The sequence below is a fragment of the Carassius carassius genome, chromosome 16 (genome assembly GCF_963082965.1).
Source record: "Carassius carassius chromosome 16, fCarCar2.1, whole genome shotgun sequence".
Classification (NCBI taxonomy): domain Eukaryota; kingdom Metazoa; phylum Chordata; class Actinopteri; order Cypriniformes; family Cyprinidae; genus Carassius; species Carassius carassius.
Genome location: NC_081770.1, coordinates 30,973,489 through 30,990,497, shown reverse-complemented (window position 1 = coordinate 30,990,497; position 17,009 = coordinate 30,973,489). Strand labels below are relative to the sequence as shown.

Here is a 17,009-nt window from a genome sequence, read left to right as displayed (position 1 = left end):
TGAATACTTTTAACAATACACTTTTAACGTTATTTGGTGAATTTTCACTGGCGAATTTGACCGGAAAGAAAAAAGTAGGTGTAGGAATTACTTTGAAAAAGTTGTCTTTTAGAAATTTCTATGACATTTCACAAATAATAACAATAAACAAACATTGGAACTGAATTCAGATTAAATGTGATTTTTGCTGTTCACACTGTTATAAAAGCTACTGAATTTAATATGGGGCACAATTAGCTGTGGTGTGTATATTGATTTATTTGCATACAAAAGGAGATGAGATCTAGATGAAAAGATGGTGTTTAATGATCACGTAAAAATTCAAGTGCATCAGACAGGGCTCGATCAAACATTCGATGACGATCTATTTCTTCATCTGTCCATCAAGTAAATCTTTAGCCTCGTTGATTTTTGCTGCCAGATATGGAGATCCGCCTGCCGAGGAAACACAAATAACACTGATGGCTCAGAGGAGTTCATGTCCTGATGAGTTTTGAAGCTTTTGCATTTTATGAAACATTGAGTCTCACCTCGGTCAGGATGGTTTAAAATCATCAGTTTTCTGTGTGCCTCTCTGATCTTGTTTTTGTTAGCGGTAGGACTAAAGGAAAGAATGAAATTCACATGGGTCAAACTCTGTACAGTCCCTTCCTATATACTATAATTTGGATTGGGTTTATTAATGTGGTTCTGAGTCAGAAAGCAGATTAAGGGCCCATTCACACCAAGGATGATAACTATAAAGTTCCAGTTATCCTAGTTCTAAGAGACTAGTTAAGACAACTCCACAGCTATAACAATAAAAGCCTGTTCACACCAAGAACAAAAACTATAAAAAAAGATAACTATTAGTATCCACACCAGTGCATGATAACATTATTATAAGAATGTGCTGCATTTATGTCATCTGCTGCTTTAAATGCTCAATCTCTTTAAATCAGGTGGATTCTGATTGGCTGTCAATGTTTTTACAGTTCAGGAAAGACAACAACTGCAACATGCTCTTATAATTAACAGGGAAAAAAACAGCATTTTATGTGAATGGCCAAGCAGATTTTAGAAAAGAAATGGTATAACAGGGTTGAAAAACAAACAAACAAACACTCAAATCGCAACTGTCAGCTGTACATATTCTCAGATTTCAATTTAATGAGCATTAGTAATAACAACCACACTAATATATTCTAAACTGTTGTGTAGTGGTGGACCTAACCTTGGTGGAAATGTTAAGATGTAAAGTAATAATAAGCAGATTTTTTTAAATAAATTAAATGTTAAGTAACAGGGTTGAAAAACACTCAAATTTCTAGTTTGTCAGATGTACATTACAAATTACGTTATTATAAAATATAATACAATATTCTACATTTTTGTGTAACAGGATGGAACTTAAAACAACACTTAACAGTGAAAATGTTTTGGGAATTTATAAATGTGGTGCCTCAGGGATGAATACGCAAATTTCCACCTCATCAGTTGCGCATATCTGATGAGTGAGTGAGTGAGTAAAGTGACATTCAGCCAAGTATAGTGACCCATACTCAGAATTTGTGCTCTGCATTTAACCCATCCGAAATGCACACACACAGAGCAGTGAACACACACACACACTGTGAGCAAACACCCGGAGCAGTGGGCAGCCATTTATGCTGTGGCGCCCGGGGAGCAGTTGGGGGTTCGATGCCTTGCTCAAGGGCACCTAAGTCGTGGTATTGAAGGTGGAGAGAGAACTGTACATGCACTCCCCCCACCCACAATTCCTGCCGGCCCGGGACTCGAACTCACAACCTTTCGATTGGGAGTCCGACTCTCTAACCCTTAGGCCACGACTTCCCTGATTATAAATGAATGACCGTTATTAAAAACAGCTACTCTTTAAGATATTGGAAATGTACATGACGTAAATTAAGATTATGCGTATTTTAGAAAATAATCATAAAAAGTGGAATAACAGGGTTGAAAACGATATATTGGCTGTTGTTGAAAACAACTACAATGTTATATAAACTGTTGTGTAACAGGACGGAACCTAACATGGTGGAAATGTAAATAATATAAATTAAACTTAAACTGATTTTAGATAAAAATTATTAAATGTGGAATAACAGGTTTCAAAATTTCTACTTCGATAGTTGGACATATTTCTTGATTACAAATGAATGACTGTTATTAAAATTAACTACAGCGTAATATACACTATTGTTTAACAGGATGAAACTTACAATATTCCCTGATTACAATAAAAACAACTGCACTCCAATATATATTATAGTGTTATGTAACAGAATGGAACCTAACGTGCAAATATAAGTGATGTAAAATATATTAAGCAGATTTTTTAATGTGGAACAACAGGGTTAAAAAAAAAAAACATCAAGCTCACAGTAATATAATTTAAACAGTGTCTAGGCCGGATGTGAGCAGTGCGGCACAACAAAATGAAATAGAATATAATTAGTGATGCTGTCTACACTGGATGTATGTTTACACTAGACATATGATGATGTACTGACACTAAGTTCTAATGATTTTTAACAGTCGCTTTGTCATTTCCAGTGTAGACAGACTTTAGCTGTTGCGTCCAGTGTAGACACAGTGTTAAGAGTGTTGTGTAACAGGACGGAACCTAACATGGTGGAAATGTAAACGATGTAAAGTAAAATTAAGCAAGTTTTTACATTTATGAAATGTAGAATCATGGTTGAAAAAGAACAACAACTACACTGTTATATATTGTGTGTTGTGTAACAGGGTGGAATCTAACTGGAAGCAATTAGGTTGGTGTAAAATAAACAGCTGTAGGTCTGCGATGTGTCAGGGTTAATAGATATCCCTTTAAATTCAGACTAACAGGGTGGACATTTCTGTTAAACAAACTATATATTTCGTTGACTTGATTGCAAATAAATGCACAGACACTATTTAACTGAACAGAGATGACATAACTGAATCCAATGATGAACTGCCTTTAACTATCATTTTTGCATTATTGACACTGTTTTCCTAATAAATGTTGTTCAGTTGCTTTGACGCAATGTATTTTGTTTAAAGCGCTATATAAATAAAGGTGACATTGACATATTAACAGAGTGGAAAGCAGGAATAGGGATCTACATTTTTTAAAATAAATGATCTGTATTTCATTATATATTAAAACACTTGTGCTCTGGGAACACAGTGATTATAATGTATTAACTATATGTTTAAATACCCGTATTATTTTGTACCAATATATAAACTTAAAATGAGCAGTTAGTGTAAACAAGATATTTTTTTCTCATTGACAAATACATAATTTGTGAAAACAGACCTGATGCCAAGAATAAGGGAAGCTTCTCTCCTGGTTATCTTCGGTTCAAAACCACCTCTGTAGTATCCGCTACCAAAAGCCTGTCACACATAACATAATTTCTTAAAATGCAATAGTATGAGTTTTTTTTATATAATGTATGGATTACATGATAAGAGGAATATAACGTGCCGATTTGGATGCCTCCAGAGCTAGTTTCACTTGTGGCTCCATGTGTTTCATAGCTTGCATTGCGTAGCGACCTGTAAAAATGGAAACAATCAGGCTTCATTAACCAATGGATGGAAATGTTCCTGTGCAGATTTCTCATATTTAGCTGGGATTGTACCTGCAAACCCTGCTGCTGCCAGGGTAAGACCCACGGCCACCATGGTACTAGCCTGAAACACACAAAACAATAACCCTTGATTGTGCAATCTGCATTAATCAAGAGGCAATCTGCATTATTTAATGCAACCACACATCCCTTACATACAGACCATTTCTCATCCACAGCATTGATTGCATGTATCATAATCATATCTCACAGTTCTCACAATTTACAGAGGCAGACAATATTAACTCATGTCCACATTGCAAAAGTTCCACTTGAGGATTTGTTTTATATCGTGAAGATGAAATATAAATAAACATAAAAAAACAGGTTTTGACCGAATATCAAAATGTATTTATATGTCCGAATATCTACAAACACGAATGATTAGTTGAGACAGTCAATCAGTAACAGGACTGAAAGTCACTAACAGTTAGCATGTGTTAATGCTACATTTAAAGGACTTAATAAACGAAATAAAATCACGTCAGACTGTGTTAAAGTGAAGGAGGGAGTACTTACCATTTTCTCTGCTAAGATCCTGTGTTGCGATCGTCTATGATCATCACTTTATTCATCACTGACTGCTGAAAGTCAGACTCATGTCTGTGTTGTTGTTATGCTGTCTTTTTGAACCTCAGACTGCGACCTGCCGTAAAACGAGCCAGCACGTCGCAATCACAGACTGCGATGCCGGAGCTGACGTCGTAAATCTTCAGTTGCAAAGAAGGTAGAAGTTAGAGCTTCTTGGTTTGATGCTGTGCAGAAGTGTAAGGTATCCATAGTAACAGTAGAGGTGTTATGACTATCTGATGGCGTTTATTAATGAGAAGCTGAGTTTGAAAACAGAAACCTATCTGTACATAACAAATACACGTATATAAAACATATAAACGTGATATAATGTAAGCCTAGACTTTATATATGACCTGGAGGAGTGAAATAATTTAATGAGACGAAATATATTAACATATTTCACTGATAGAGCACTACATTATGACTGAGTGCCATATTTCAATTTCTAAAATTGACATGTCTGTTACTGTTTGCAAAAATCTAATTTTCAACACTGATGCAAATAGCCACATTTTTTGTCAAAGGTTATAAATAAATAAACAAATAAACAAACATAAATAAAATCACTATTTCTATCGTTTAAAAAAAAGGAAAACATAATTGTAAAGTATTTATAAATCATGGTAAAGTTTGTTGTACTAACGTAATTTACCCTAATTTATGTATTTTATATATATATAGACTGTATTACAATGTTGTCTATGATAAAATACTGAGAATAAAAATATTTTTTACACTATTATCTCATGATTCAGACTTTATATGTCATAATTGTTTAGGTCATAATTTTGACTTTTTGTTTTAAGACTTTTTTGTGTCCCTTTATGTACAACCCGAATTCCGGAAAAGTTGGGACGTTTTTTAAATTTTAATAAAATGAAAACTAAAGGAATTTCAAATCACATGAGCCAATATTTTATTCACAATAGAACATAGATAACGTAGCAAATGTTTAAACTGAGAAATTTTACACTTTTATCCACTTAATTAGCTCATTTAAAATTTAATGCCTGCTACAGGTCTCAAAAAAGTTGGCACGGGGGCAACAAATGGCTAAAAAAGCAAGCAGTTTTGAAAAGATTCAGCTGGGAGAACATCTAGTGATTAATTAAGTTAATTGATATCAGGTCTGTAACATGATTAGCTATAAAAGCTTTGTCTTAGAGAAGCAGAGTCTCTCAGAAGTAAAGATGGGCAGAGGCTCTCCAATCTGTGAAAGACTGCGTAAAAAAATTGTGGAAAACTTTAAAAACAATGTTCCTCAACGTCAAATTGCAAAGGCTTTGCAAATCTCATCATCTACAGTGCATAACATCATCAAAAGATTCAGAGAAACTGGAGAAATCTCTGTGCGTAAGGGACAAGGCCGGAGACCTTTATTGGATGCCCGTGGTCTTCGGGCTCTCAGACGACACTGCATCACTCATCGGCATGATTGTGTCAATGACATTACTAAATGGGCCCAGGAATACTTTCAGAAACCACTGTCGGTAAACACAATCCGCCGTGCCATCAGCAGATGCCAACTAAAGCTCTATCATGCAAAAAGGAAGCCATTTGTGAACATGGTCCAGAAGCGCCGTCGTGTCCTGTGGGCCAAGGCTCATTTAAAATGGACTATTTCAAAGTGGAATAGTGTTTTATGGTCAGACGAGTCCAAATTTGACATTCTTGTTGGAAATCACGGACGCCGTGTCCTCCGGGCTAAAGAGGAGGGAGACCTTCCAGCATGTTATCAGCGTTCAGTTCAAAAGCCAGCATCTCTGATGGTATGGGGGTGCATAAGTGCATACGGTATGGGCAGCTTGCATGTTTTGGAAGGCTCTGTGAATGCTGAAAGGTATATAAAGGTTTTAGAGCAACATATGCTTCCCTCCAAACAACGTCTATTTCAGGGAAGGCCTTGTTTATTTCAGCAGGACAATGCAAAACCACATACTGCAGCTATAACAACAGCATGGCTTCGTCGTAGAAGAGTCCGGGTGCTAACCTGGCCTGCCTGCAGTCCAGATCTTTCACCTATAGAGAACATTTGGCGCATCATTAAACGAAAAATACGTCAAAGACGACCACGAACTCTTCAGCAGCTGGAAATCTATATAAGGCAAGAATGGGACCAAATTCCAACAGCAAAACTCCAGCAACTCATAGCCTCAATGCCCAGACGTCTTCAAACTGTTTTGAAAAGAAAAGGAGATGCTACACCATGGTAAACATGCCCCGTCCCAACTATTTTGAGACCTGTAGCAGAAATCAAAATTGAAATGAGCTCATTTTGTGCATAAAATTGTAAACTTTCTCAGTTTAAACATTTGCTATGTTATCTATGTTCTATTGTGAATAAAATATTGGCTCATGTGATTTGAAAGTCTTTTAGTTTTCATTTTATTAAAATTAAAAAAACGTCCCAACTTTTCCGGAATTCGGGTTGTAATAATTATGATTTACCAAACCACAATTCTTCATTTTCTTTATGTAAAACCTGCATAAATCTCATAGGTGTGACTCAGTATCTCATCATTCCAGTATTTTATCTCATAATTGTGACTAAGTATATCATCTTTTCCCATTGTTACAAATGTTTTTTTGTTGCCATAATTTAGAATTTTGCTCATAAATATGGCTTATTGTGTCACAATTGTCACTTTTTATCTCATAATCACGACTCATAATTAAAAGTTTTATGTCCTAATTATGACTTAGTATTCCATAATTTCGACTTAGGTCATCATTTTGACTTTTTGTTATAATACTGACTTAGTATTTCACAATTTTTACTTTTTGTAATCTCGTAATCATGACTAATATTTATCAACTTTTATGGCATTATTATTATAGACGGTTTTCCTCACAATTGATTAAATTATAATATTGACGTATGTCATAATTGTTTTCGCTGTCATAATTTCAGTATTCTCCATAATTATGATTTAGTATGTCATAATTTGGATTTTGTGTCTCATAATCATGACTCATAATTTGGACCTTTTATGCCGTAATTATGATTTAGTATCTCATAATTTAGATTTTTTTTATCTCATAATTCAAATTTTGATTGACGTCATAATATTATTATTTACCATAATTTTGGCTTAATATGTCTGCATTTTGACTTTGTATTTCAATCATGACTCATAATTTTGGCCTTTTATGCCATATCTATGATTTAGTATCTCATAATCTTTACTTTTTAAACTCAAAATTCCGATTTAGATTTTTGTCCTAATTGGTTTTGTTGTCATAATTTCAGTTTTTTTTGCCACTATTATGACATAGCAATTTATAGTTTTGATTATTTAATCTCATAATTGCAACTTTGATTTGTCACAATTGTTTTGTTTTCATAATTTGAGCTTTTTGCCATAATTATGGAATAGTATGTCATAATGTTGACTTTGTATCTCACAATCCTGACTTTGATTCATGCCATAATTCTTTTTTTGTTGCCATCATTTTGACTTTTTTGCCATACTTATGGCTTAGTATGTCATACCGTTCACTTTTTATCTCACAGTCATGGCTTCTAATTTTGACCTGTAATATCAAAATCTTTAAGATTTATCAAACCACATTTTTTGTTACTTTTGGGGCTGGGACGTGCTTCCGCAGATAATACAATTCAATTTCAATAACTCTGGCAAGTTTCCCCAGGCTGACTTCAGACTCTCAGAAAACACAAGACAAACCGCGGAGGGTTCTTCCCATCGGGATGGATTTCACTCCAGCAACACAATGAACGGCAGAAGGTCCTAATTATTGCCCCCTTCATTTGCATAATTACAGAGCTTTTTCTCCAGCAAAGGACAGTATAGAAATTGTAAATTGTAGTGGACGGGGCCACAGTCATCGAAAGTCACGTCTAATGACAAACGCGTCCCCTGCAAGCTCCTGGCACGCCGACTGGATCTTCAAAACGATCCAACGGTGTGCGAAAAATGAGAGTTTTGCCCCCAAATCATATGGAATTAAAGTGTGGGGTGCATACGCTGCATCTCCACACAAAAAGCCCAGAGGAAGCAGCCATTTCTGTTGGTTTTATTAAACCAACCAAGCAATTTAATTCTTTTGTTCAGGAGAGTTCTACTTCATTGATTAACAAAAGCAGGGATATCATTTTTTTTCAGCCTTTTTCAAAAGCCTGAAATGTCAAGCCTTTTAAAGCAGATTATTCTGCCTGTGTGCAGTGAATGCAGCCCGAGTAACCTTTTGTCTACAATTAAACATTCCAGCATAAATATAAAAGAAAATCAGAGATGGGGAAGATTGACTCAGGAGAGATTGGCGAGGTAGATCCTCACACTGATAGTGCAAACAGCTTGCTTCTAATTAAATATGCCACCGAGTCTCAAAGCATTTGCTTTCTGCCGCAGAGAGAGGAAGCTGCTGAGAATGAGAGGAAGAAATGTATCGCCCCATCTCTCCGGCCGCAGGCTTCCTTTGGGCATCTCAAGGTATTTGGGGATCTTTGTGTGTGTGTGTGTGTGTGTGTGTGTGTGTGTGTGTGTGTTGTTTGTTTGGATAATTATTTGCTTTAATATCAAAGGCTATTCCTGCCGGGAGTCGCCTGAATGGAGTGCAAATCAAAGTTCTGGGCTTGTTTATGATGCACACTTTGAAAATTGGGCTTGACGATGTGACTTTGGGGACGCGAGGTGTTTATTTGCCATTTGCTCAAGGCTCTTGCTGTGGGGAGCTTTTATGGAAATGCTTTTTGCAATGGAGAACGTCTTTAAGGGCTTGCTGTTTGCACGCGTGTTTACTTGTAGAAGTTTGATGACGGGGTTTATTAACCCTCGAGTCACAGATAGTTAGAATTAAGAGGAACGTGAGGTTCAGATTTCTGCATATTCGGTTCTTGGCCAAAATGGCAGTTTTTGGGTGCAACAAAATTTTACACAATTTAACATTAGTCTGTGATAATATTTCAGCTTTTCAAGGAATGCAAGAGGCTAAACTTGACATAGTGTCAAGGGTTGTTTGTTGCTCGACTCTTTATGTGTTTTAAATATGCTTGTTGAAGATTAAACATGGTTCTGACAATGTCTTATGATGCAAACATAATATCTTAAATGTTACAAATATAGGAATCACACAATTTACTCTTTATTAACATTATTAAGCAGATTATTATTAGATTATTATTAGATAGATAGATAGATAGATAGATAGATAGATATATATATATAGATAGATAGATAGATAGATAGATAGATAGATAGATAGATAGACAGATAGTTTCATACTTGAAAACTGTCAAAATATCTATAAAATAAAAAATAATGTAGATAAAGTCAAAATATTTACTATAAAATATCTATCTATCTATCTATCTATCTATCTATCTATCTATCTATCTATCTATCTATCTATCTATCTATCTATCTATCTATCTAAACACAATTCTCTCTCTTTTCTCTCTGTATATGCATGTCTATATATTTAATTGCACATTTTTATTAATATTTTGACATGATCTACAAGTATGGCACTATTTATGTATGAATGAGTTATTTGAAGTTATAAAGTTGTAATAAAGCTTCTTAACTACCATGAAAAAATGTGGTCAAGATCATGAGATCTTTGTTTTATTATTTTTTATTTATTATAAGTAATAATTCTTTCTGAAGAGAGTGCAGGAAGAAGTCAAACACATGTCTCCGTCTGCATTTATGGGTATTAGAGATTTGGAGAATCTCTGTTGAAACAGTTAATGACTGCACTCCAGGTCATGAGAAACTCACACACGTCAGGCTCACGTTATGCTGAATTTTACTTACAGAAATAAGACTGCCACGTGTGCGGAAAGGAAACAAGAAATATTGGAATCAAATTGGCAGATTTCTCCGCAGGAGCGTAATGTGCTTCAGTAATCCCTTTATCAAATACTACGATTAAGTGCTTTCACTGGAAGCTGGCTTGACAGAGGATATGTAAATATATTTGAGGTCACTCTATCACCTCGTTTAATTTTATACTAGAAGTGTGGCTTATTAATCTTAGGAGACAAAATGACAATGAGATTTCAAATATGTAACACTTAATTCACATATTTGTGCAGTTTTTCGTGATTCTCTTCAGTGTGCCATTTTTAAAACTGCTAAATCATACACATTAACATCAATCTGATCGACGAGATGTATGCTTTTGTGTTAAACAAACTTTGCATCCTCATCTACAGTAAGACTTAGCCAGTGTGTCAGTAGATCAAATCATTTCACATATCATACATATAACCATACATTCAAACAAAACTCACTAAAACTGAAAGCTATTCAGTGATCAGTGAGTGTCTAGAGCAAAGATTTGTTTCTTTACTCTTTCATAAAGGTCATTTTTATTAACTGTTGAGGCTAGCTGGCCAAAAATGAGTACAAGGACCTTAACCCCTTTGCATGAACCTTAACCCTTTGTAATAAGTTAGACCATGTGATTTTTAAAAACAACAATTAAAAAAAAAAAACTTTATTTTTTAAAAACAGGAATATTAGAAGTAGAGTAATACAGCATTTAAAAAATATATATTTTACATTTAAAATTATTTTCTTTATTTTTAATGATAAAAGCCTCTGCTAAATGCATAAATGTAATTTGAAATACCCTCATAGTTGAGGATCTGACATAACAAAATACATCATCCATTGCAGGTGAAATTGACCCACAAACATCATAACCATTATAAAAAAAATTGGCATGTACATAAGCACATCCCACAGTAGCATCTGTCTGCTCTCATATGAAAATATGTGCGATGAATAACTAGTAAAACATTTGGTTACGGAAATGTTGGGAAAAAAACTATGAAATGTTTATTATGTCTTGTGTAGAATTAAAACCATTTAACAAACACCTCAAAAACTTTAATTTTTACTTCTTTTGGGGAAGTTTAAGCCTCCCCTGTAATTCACACAATGAAATTATGATTAAGTTAGTGGGACTTTGAACAATCTTTTTTTTTTTTTTTGTATAATAGTGTTGCATAGCATTGTGCACTTCACTACAGCAATCAAAAATACAGTCAGATTAGCTAAACATTTTGACAAAACTTAGCTAGTAAAAATGACTGTTATCTGTTGTCAGTTGTGTAGCGATGTATTTAACACTTCGGCTTTATGCGAAATTTCCAATTGCGTAAATTTTCCTATTTATATGACTGGATTTCGCCTTTGAAGATTTGCTAAACAGCAGTAAATAGGTCCACATCTTAAGGGAGGATTCATTAAAGACGTGTTCTTGTGTCCAAAAACAATTAGATGTAGCACAACAGAACTGAACATAAGGCAAATAACATAATCTCTTATCCATCGGCAGATATGTTTGCTCTGCACCCGAAATCATCCGATTGGTCCATTGTTTTGAAACTGACATTGTTTCACTGCAGTGAAAAACTATATCTAATTCACTCTTTCCAAACCCTTCGTTTCAGTCACAAGCTCCATCAGAGCTTTCCCTAGCATGTACAAACACTGAGTTTGTGCTAGAAGATGTATGAATGACATCAGAACAGCTGTTCCTCAGAATGAACGATTGCGTCTCGTATGATTTGAAATGAATCCAAATTGCAATTCCTGCCAGCAACATTTGACCTTTTCCCATTCGGCTTATCAAAAGCTCATGCAAATGGGGACGGAGGCAAAAGTCTGTAATTACAGGAATTAAATTTGCCGCATCTGCTCTGCTCAGCCTTAGCCTCCGTGGCCGTCTGTAAGTGAGCATTTTTCAGGTGGCCTATTGAATCAGCCGTTCATTCAGATATCTTGAACAGGAAGCATCATGTGGATGTCTCTCTCATTTACTGATCACCGTCCCCCTCTTTCTCTCTTTTAGTTGATGTACATTTGGTTTTTCAAGTGATTACAAGTAACAAAACTACCATATTGTTAGTGTTGTTGCTTTTTCGAGTCTAACTTTTCAAGATTTGATTTACTTGTCAAACTGTCATTTAGAAAAAGTAGTTAGCTAAGGTATTAGCTGCTAACAAAAGTAGCTAGCTACACTGATGCTACTTAAGGAGGAAATGAAAGGTTGTCACATTATAGACACTCATAACTTGTCAAGTTACAAACTGCTCTTGATTTGATTAATTCGTCAAACTGCTTTTTAGAAAATTATGTAGCTATACTTCCAGAATATTAACAAATATGTAGCTAGCTAAACTGAAGGAGGCGATACTTTGGGAGGCACATTAGTCCAGTTATATTCTACTCATAGTTGATCAAGTTACAAACTTCTAATAATTTGATTAACTTCTCAAAGTGTTTTTTGGGAAGTTAGTAATTAAAAAAATAAAAATAAAATTGTAAAACTGGAAAAAACTGCATTATCTTGAAAACAACTAGGCTACAGTCACACTGAATGTAGTTAAGTAAGTTTGTTAACTTTTACTAAATCCACAGTAACATTAGAGAAATTTCGGCAAAGTTTTGTGGGCTGAACAATATTTATTATATAAATTTCATCCAGTATAGTAACCATGTTCAAACAAGTTATACTGATTAGCACGGGTTTGAGGCTTGGTGGTGCTATGGAGCAATTTTTGCTGCAATTTTTGCTGCTGCGCAAAACAAGATATTTCCACTCGTAGATATTAAATTGTTAACTACAAGGAAACACACTCACATGAAAGGCAAGATCGCAAAAAATAAAAATAAAAAAAATCCTTGCACAGTACTATGTTTTGACTTTTTAACATGTAATTTTATCATGCTGCGAGATTTGCAAACTGTTACTTTTGAACGTTACCATCAAAAATACAGCTTCACATGCATGGGTTTTCTAACTACAGCATTGCACTTGAATAGCTCTGGTACAAATTCTGTGAAACTATGGTTCAGCAAAACAGCCCCGTAAAAAAAAGAAGATAAAATTGCACGGTTGCATCAGCGAATGCATTTTTTTGATCTCTTTTACTTTTGTTTTCACTAATTTCTGTACCGCCTCAGTATGTGCCTTAATCAACATGTAAACGCTGCAATACTTGCCTGAAACAGCGTAAAAAAAAAAAAAATCATCACCACAGTCACGTGTATCTTTTGCGGACACTCACTGGACATCTCACTGCTGCACAACATACAATAAGAAACGTAATATCAGTGTTGCAGAAGCATTTCCAGTTCATTTTTATTGATTTTACTCCAGAACATCTTGCAACAATGTATATTTCTCCTATAAAGCCACCGAAACCACATTATCAGAAATGTCACTAGCATTCCAGTATTCCAGGTGGTTTTTGGAATGTTGCTGCAAGTAACATTTGGAAACTCTTAATTGTATTCCCATTGGTTGTGCGTAAAGATGAACAAACTCTTGGCAAATTAAAAATTTTAGTTAATTTGGTTTATTTCTTTGGTGCACTTGTGTTGAACAGCATTCGGCTCGAGCAGAAGACAATTGCGCACTCAAACGCAAAGGGCCAGTGGCTACAAGACCACCAAAATGCGTTAACAGGAATTTTCGAAACAACAATTGGCAGGTGCTTTTATCAGGGGTGACCAACATATACACCGGGAATCAAACCCATGATCATGAAAATTTGAAAATTCCTGTGTTTTGGGGGTCTTGTAGCCACTGGCCCTTCGAGTTTGAGTGCGCAACCGTCTTCTGCTCGAGTCCAATGCTGTTCAACACAAGTGCAGAATAATGTAGCCCAGCGCTCTGTTTGTTCCCACTTCTTTTTCCGTCTGCCACAGGCTGTAATTATCTACAGCTGAAAACAAGTGCATGCTCAAATGCCCATTGGGCCATAGAAATGGAATTATAGCCCGCGTCGCTTTCCTTTCTCTGCAGAAAGAATGCTTCTTTTTGTGGCGGAGAATGTGTGTTTAGTTTAGTTTGAACTATTTTGGCAAGGAGGGGGCTCTCGACGGGCCAGCCGTGCGCCACGTCTTTGTTAAACGTCTTGATGATGGAAAATTGATCAGGCTTGAATCAGAGGTTCAATATATGGTCTCCCTCAGTCTATTGTCTAGGTGAATTGCACATGGTGAAGGGCCACAGGCAGGTTGCTATTAATATGACAGCCTACTCCATATCCAGCTATAATTTCTAATGAAATGCTTAATCTCCATTATTTTGATCCAGGCGGGCGATAGTGTAGAAGAAAAGGAGGGAAGAGGGAAAAAAGGCTTTTCTTTGCGCTTTTCCGTACGAGAAATGGCAAACCGATCATTTTTGTCAAGTTCTTTTTGAAGCCGACCGAAATGCTTGTGGATTGCCACAGTTTAAAAAGGCACCCAGATAAAGCCATTCAAGGCACTGAATGCAGACGCCATCTGTTTTTTTTTCTTTCTATTTCCTCTTTTTTCTTCTCCTTTTTCAATCCTTGTAATCAAATTTGAGCAAAATCAAATGGAGGGGGAGTTTCAATGAAAGTACCTTTTGTTGGGCTGAAACGAGCAAGTAATTTACAAACTGCTCGTCCTTTGTGTGGGAGGCTAAAGGAAAAAAGAAATCAGTAGCTTTTAAAGCTAGGCCTCGCTGTGACTCCGCAGATAATGAAAGCCGTCTGTGTTGTGGGCTAGAGAGCATTTCAAAGGCAGGCCTGACTCAGGGTTACACTGCTAAAAAACCTGCGTGTGTTTGTTTTGTGCGGAGAGCAGATCCAGTCTTCAACGCGGTACGAGTCGGCGAAGGAGGACGCCCGCTTTCTGCTGGAAACCATTATTAGACGTTTGGGAATCTAAGAGGACTTGAGTCGGCTTCCCCTCTCAGAAAACGTACAAGTGGAAAGCCTCTACATTTTTCCCCTGCCGATTCTTGGTGGAATATTGCCGGAAGGTGAGTCCCTTGGGATTTCTTCTACTGATGATTCCCGTCAGTCCGTGCCATGTCTGTGCCAAAATGTAAATGAGTTTTTTTTTTTTTTTTTTAAGATGAGCAGTGATTTATGGCTGGGTGCAGGAGTGTGGTGTGCATTCACTTGGCTGTAGAGGGCAGAGCATGTAACCTCTTACTTCAAGGGCTTTTACCACAATCTGTCAAATTACAACTCAACTGTTGATAATTAGCATAAGTATAGAATTTCAGTGCTTCTGATTTGCATTCAGTTTGTTCATTTTGCATGGTTTGAAAAAATTATATTAGAAAGTTAACTTTAGTTGGTGAGAGATCAAACATTTCTTGTTTGGCTCAGTGGCTTGGTTTCGAGAGAGATTCTCCCATAACCCTGAAGTATTTTTGTTGCAATGAGCAAGTCATCTTTGGGATTTTGTGATTGACTGTACTTATTACATATTTATAACATATTTATAACAGATTTTCTTTAAATGGCACCGAACAATGCGTAATGCATATGCACACCATAGTGCATTCATCTTATGCATTTCATCTGCAAAAGTTTTCAGTTATAGGTGCTTTTATTATAATTAGCCAAGTTTCAAAGCCGTAGTTTCACTCCCGCATCTCCATTAACAATAGACAAGCTGCAGCATATTCAAATGAACCAGTATATTGAAATGTCAAAATTTGCACTGGAACAAAAACCGGGCAAAATTCAATCTGAGTCTGAATAGAATGTTAAATAAGTCGACTCTCTACCGCCACCCAACCGTAAGCGTCTCCCGCGTCAGGCCGCCCATGGGAGAGGCAGTCAGTCAGGCGGAGTGCATCATTTACTGCTCATTCTGGACAGAATGCATTCTGGGATCATTCATGTGTGCATTATAGCAGAAATTATGCAATCTGTATTGATACAGGATTACAATGCCTTGCCTTTACCATTAATTTTCACACTTAAAACATTACTTTCTTGCTAATACAAGTAAACAAATCAAACGTGTTCGTAGAAATGCACTTGCAACGGAAATCAACGGGGCAACTGTATTAAACAGAAATATTCCTTTTGAAAGTTTAAAGTATGTTTAAAGTACATTTCAAATACCTTAAACAATAAGAAGAAAGTATTTCATATATTTATTTACAAACTGAATTACGAGTCAAAATTATTGCTTGTGGTGACTGACATTATGCCACAGGCTTGTATATAAGTGGAATAAAAATTTTTTGTACAATGATTAAATGGCACTTCAGATATGCATTTCAAATACGTTAAACGATAGGAATAAAGTATTTAATATATTTGTTAAACTGAGTTATGAATCAAAATGAATGCTTGTCGTGACCGACAGACTTGTATGTAACTAATATTCTTTTTGTACAATGTTTAAATTGCATTTCAGATGCATTTCAAAATAGGTTGAAATATTGAAACAAAGTGTTTGTTACAATATTTGTAATTTTTTCTTTTTACAAAAACTGAGTTACTTGTCAAAATTATTGCTTCCGCTGACTGACAGACTTATGAATATTATTTGTAAAAATTTTTAATTTAGTTTAAATCCATTTAAAATCCATTTGAAGTATGTTTCTGATATGTTAAATAATACAAAGCAAGTATTTCATATATTTATTTATAAACTGAGTTATGAATCAAAATTAGATTAGTACGTAACTGGAATACATATTTTTTTTTAAATGTTTAAATTACGTTTCGGAAGTATGTTTCTAATATGCTAAACGATAGAAAGAATTTAATATATTTGTTTACAAACTGAGTTATGAATCAAAATTAATGCTTGTGGTGATCGTTAGACTTGTATGTAACGGGAACATTCTTGTTGTTCAATGTTTAAATTACGTTTAAAATATGTTTCAAATACATTAAAAGACGAAGTGTTTCATTATTTGTTTTTTTGTTGTTGTTTTTATACAAACTGAATTACGAGTCAAAATTATTGATAGTGGTGACCGACAGACGTGTATTTTCCCGGAATATTCTTTTTCGCACAACATTTAAATTACGTTTCAGATACGTTT

General features: G+C 35.3%; 1 protein-coding gene and 1 long non-coding RNA gene across 2 annotated transcripts in view; one reads left to right on the top strand and one right to left on the bottom strand.

Annotated features, from left to right (window-relative positions):
• Window positions 1-284: 284 nt before the first annotated feature.
• Window positions 285-4,310, bottom strand: dnajc19 (DnaJ (Hsp40) homolog, subfamily C, member 19). Its single transcript, XM_059569834.1, has 6 exons — window positions 4,146-4,310; window positions 3,639-3,690; window positions 3,482-3,552; window positions 3,311-3,390; window positions 531-601; window positions 285-435 (listed from the first exon to the last, which is right to left on the bottom strand). The coding sequence occupies exons 1-6, from the start codon at window positions 4,146-4,148 to the stop codon at window positions 365-367; spliced, it is 348 nt and encodes a 115-aa protein (XP_059425817.1). The 5' UTR covers window positions 4,149-4,310; the 3' UTR covers window positions 285-364.
• Window positions 4,311-8,311: 4,001 nt separating this feature from the next.
• Window positions 8,312-17,009, top strand: part of LOC132160119 (uncharacterized) — a 124,091-nt gene continuing 115,393 nt past the window's right edge. The window contains exons 1-2 of the long non-coding RNA XR_009437957.1: window positions 8,312-8,650; window positions 14,795-14,972. This is a non-coding gene — a long non-coding RNA (uncharacterized LOC132160119). The remainder of the gene's footprint in view (window positions 8,651-14,794; window positions 14,973-17,009) is intronic.

Excerpts from the sequence above, each read along its gene's own strand:
- dnajc19 (XM_059569834.1), bottom strand. Across the intron at positions 3,553-3,638 it reads GGCAGCAGCAGGGTTTGCAG|GTCGCTACGCAATGCAAGCT; the intron begins GTACAATCCCAG and ends CCATTTTTACAG. Across the intron at positions 436-530 it reads TTTAAACCATCCTGACCGAG|GCGGATCTCCATATCTGGCA; the intron begins GTGAGACTCAAT and ends TTTCCTCGGCAG.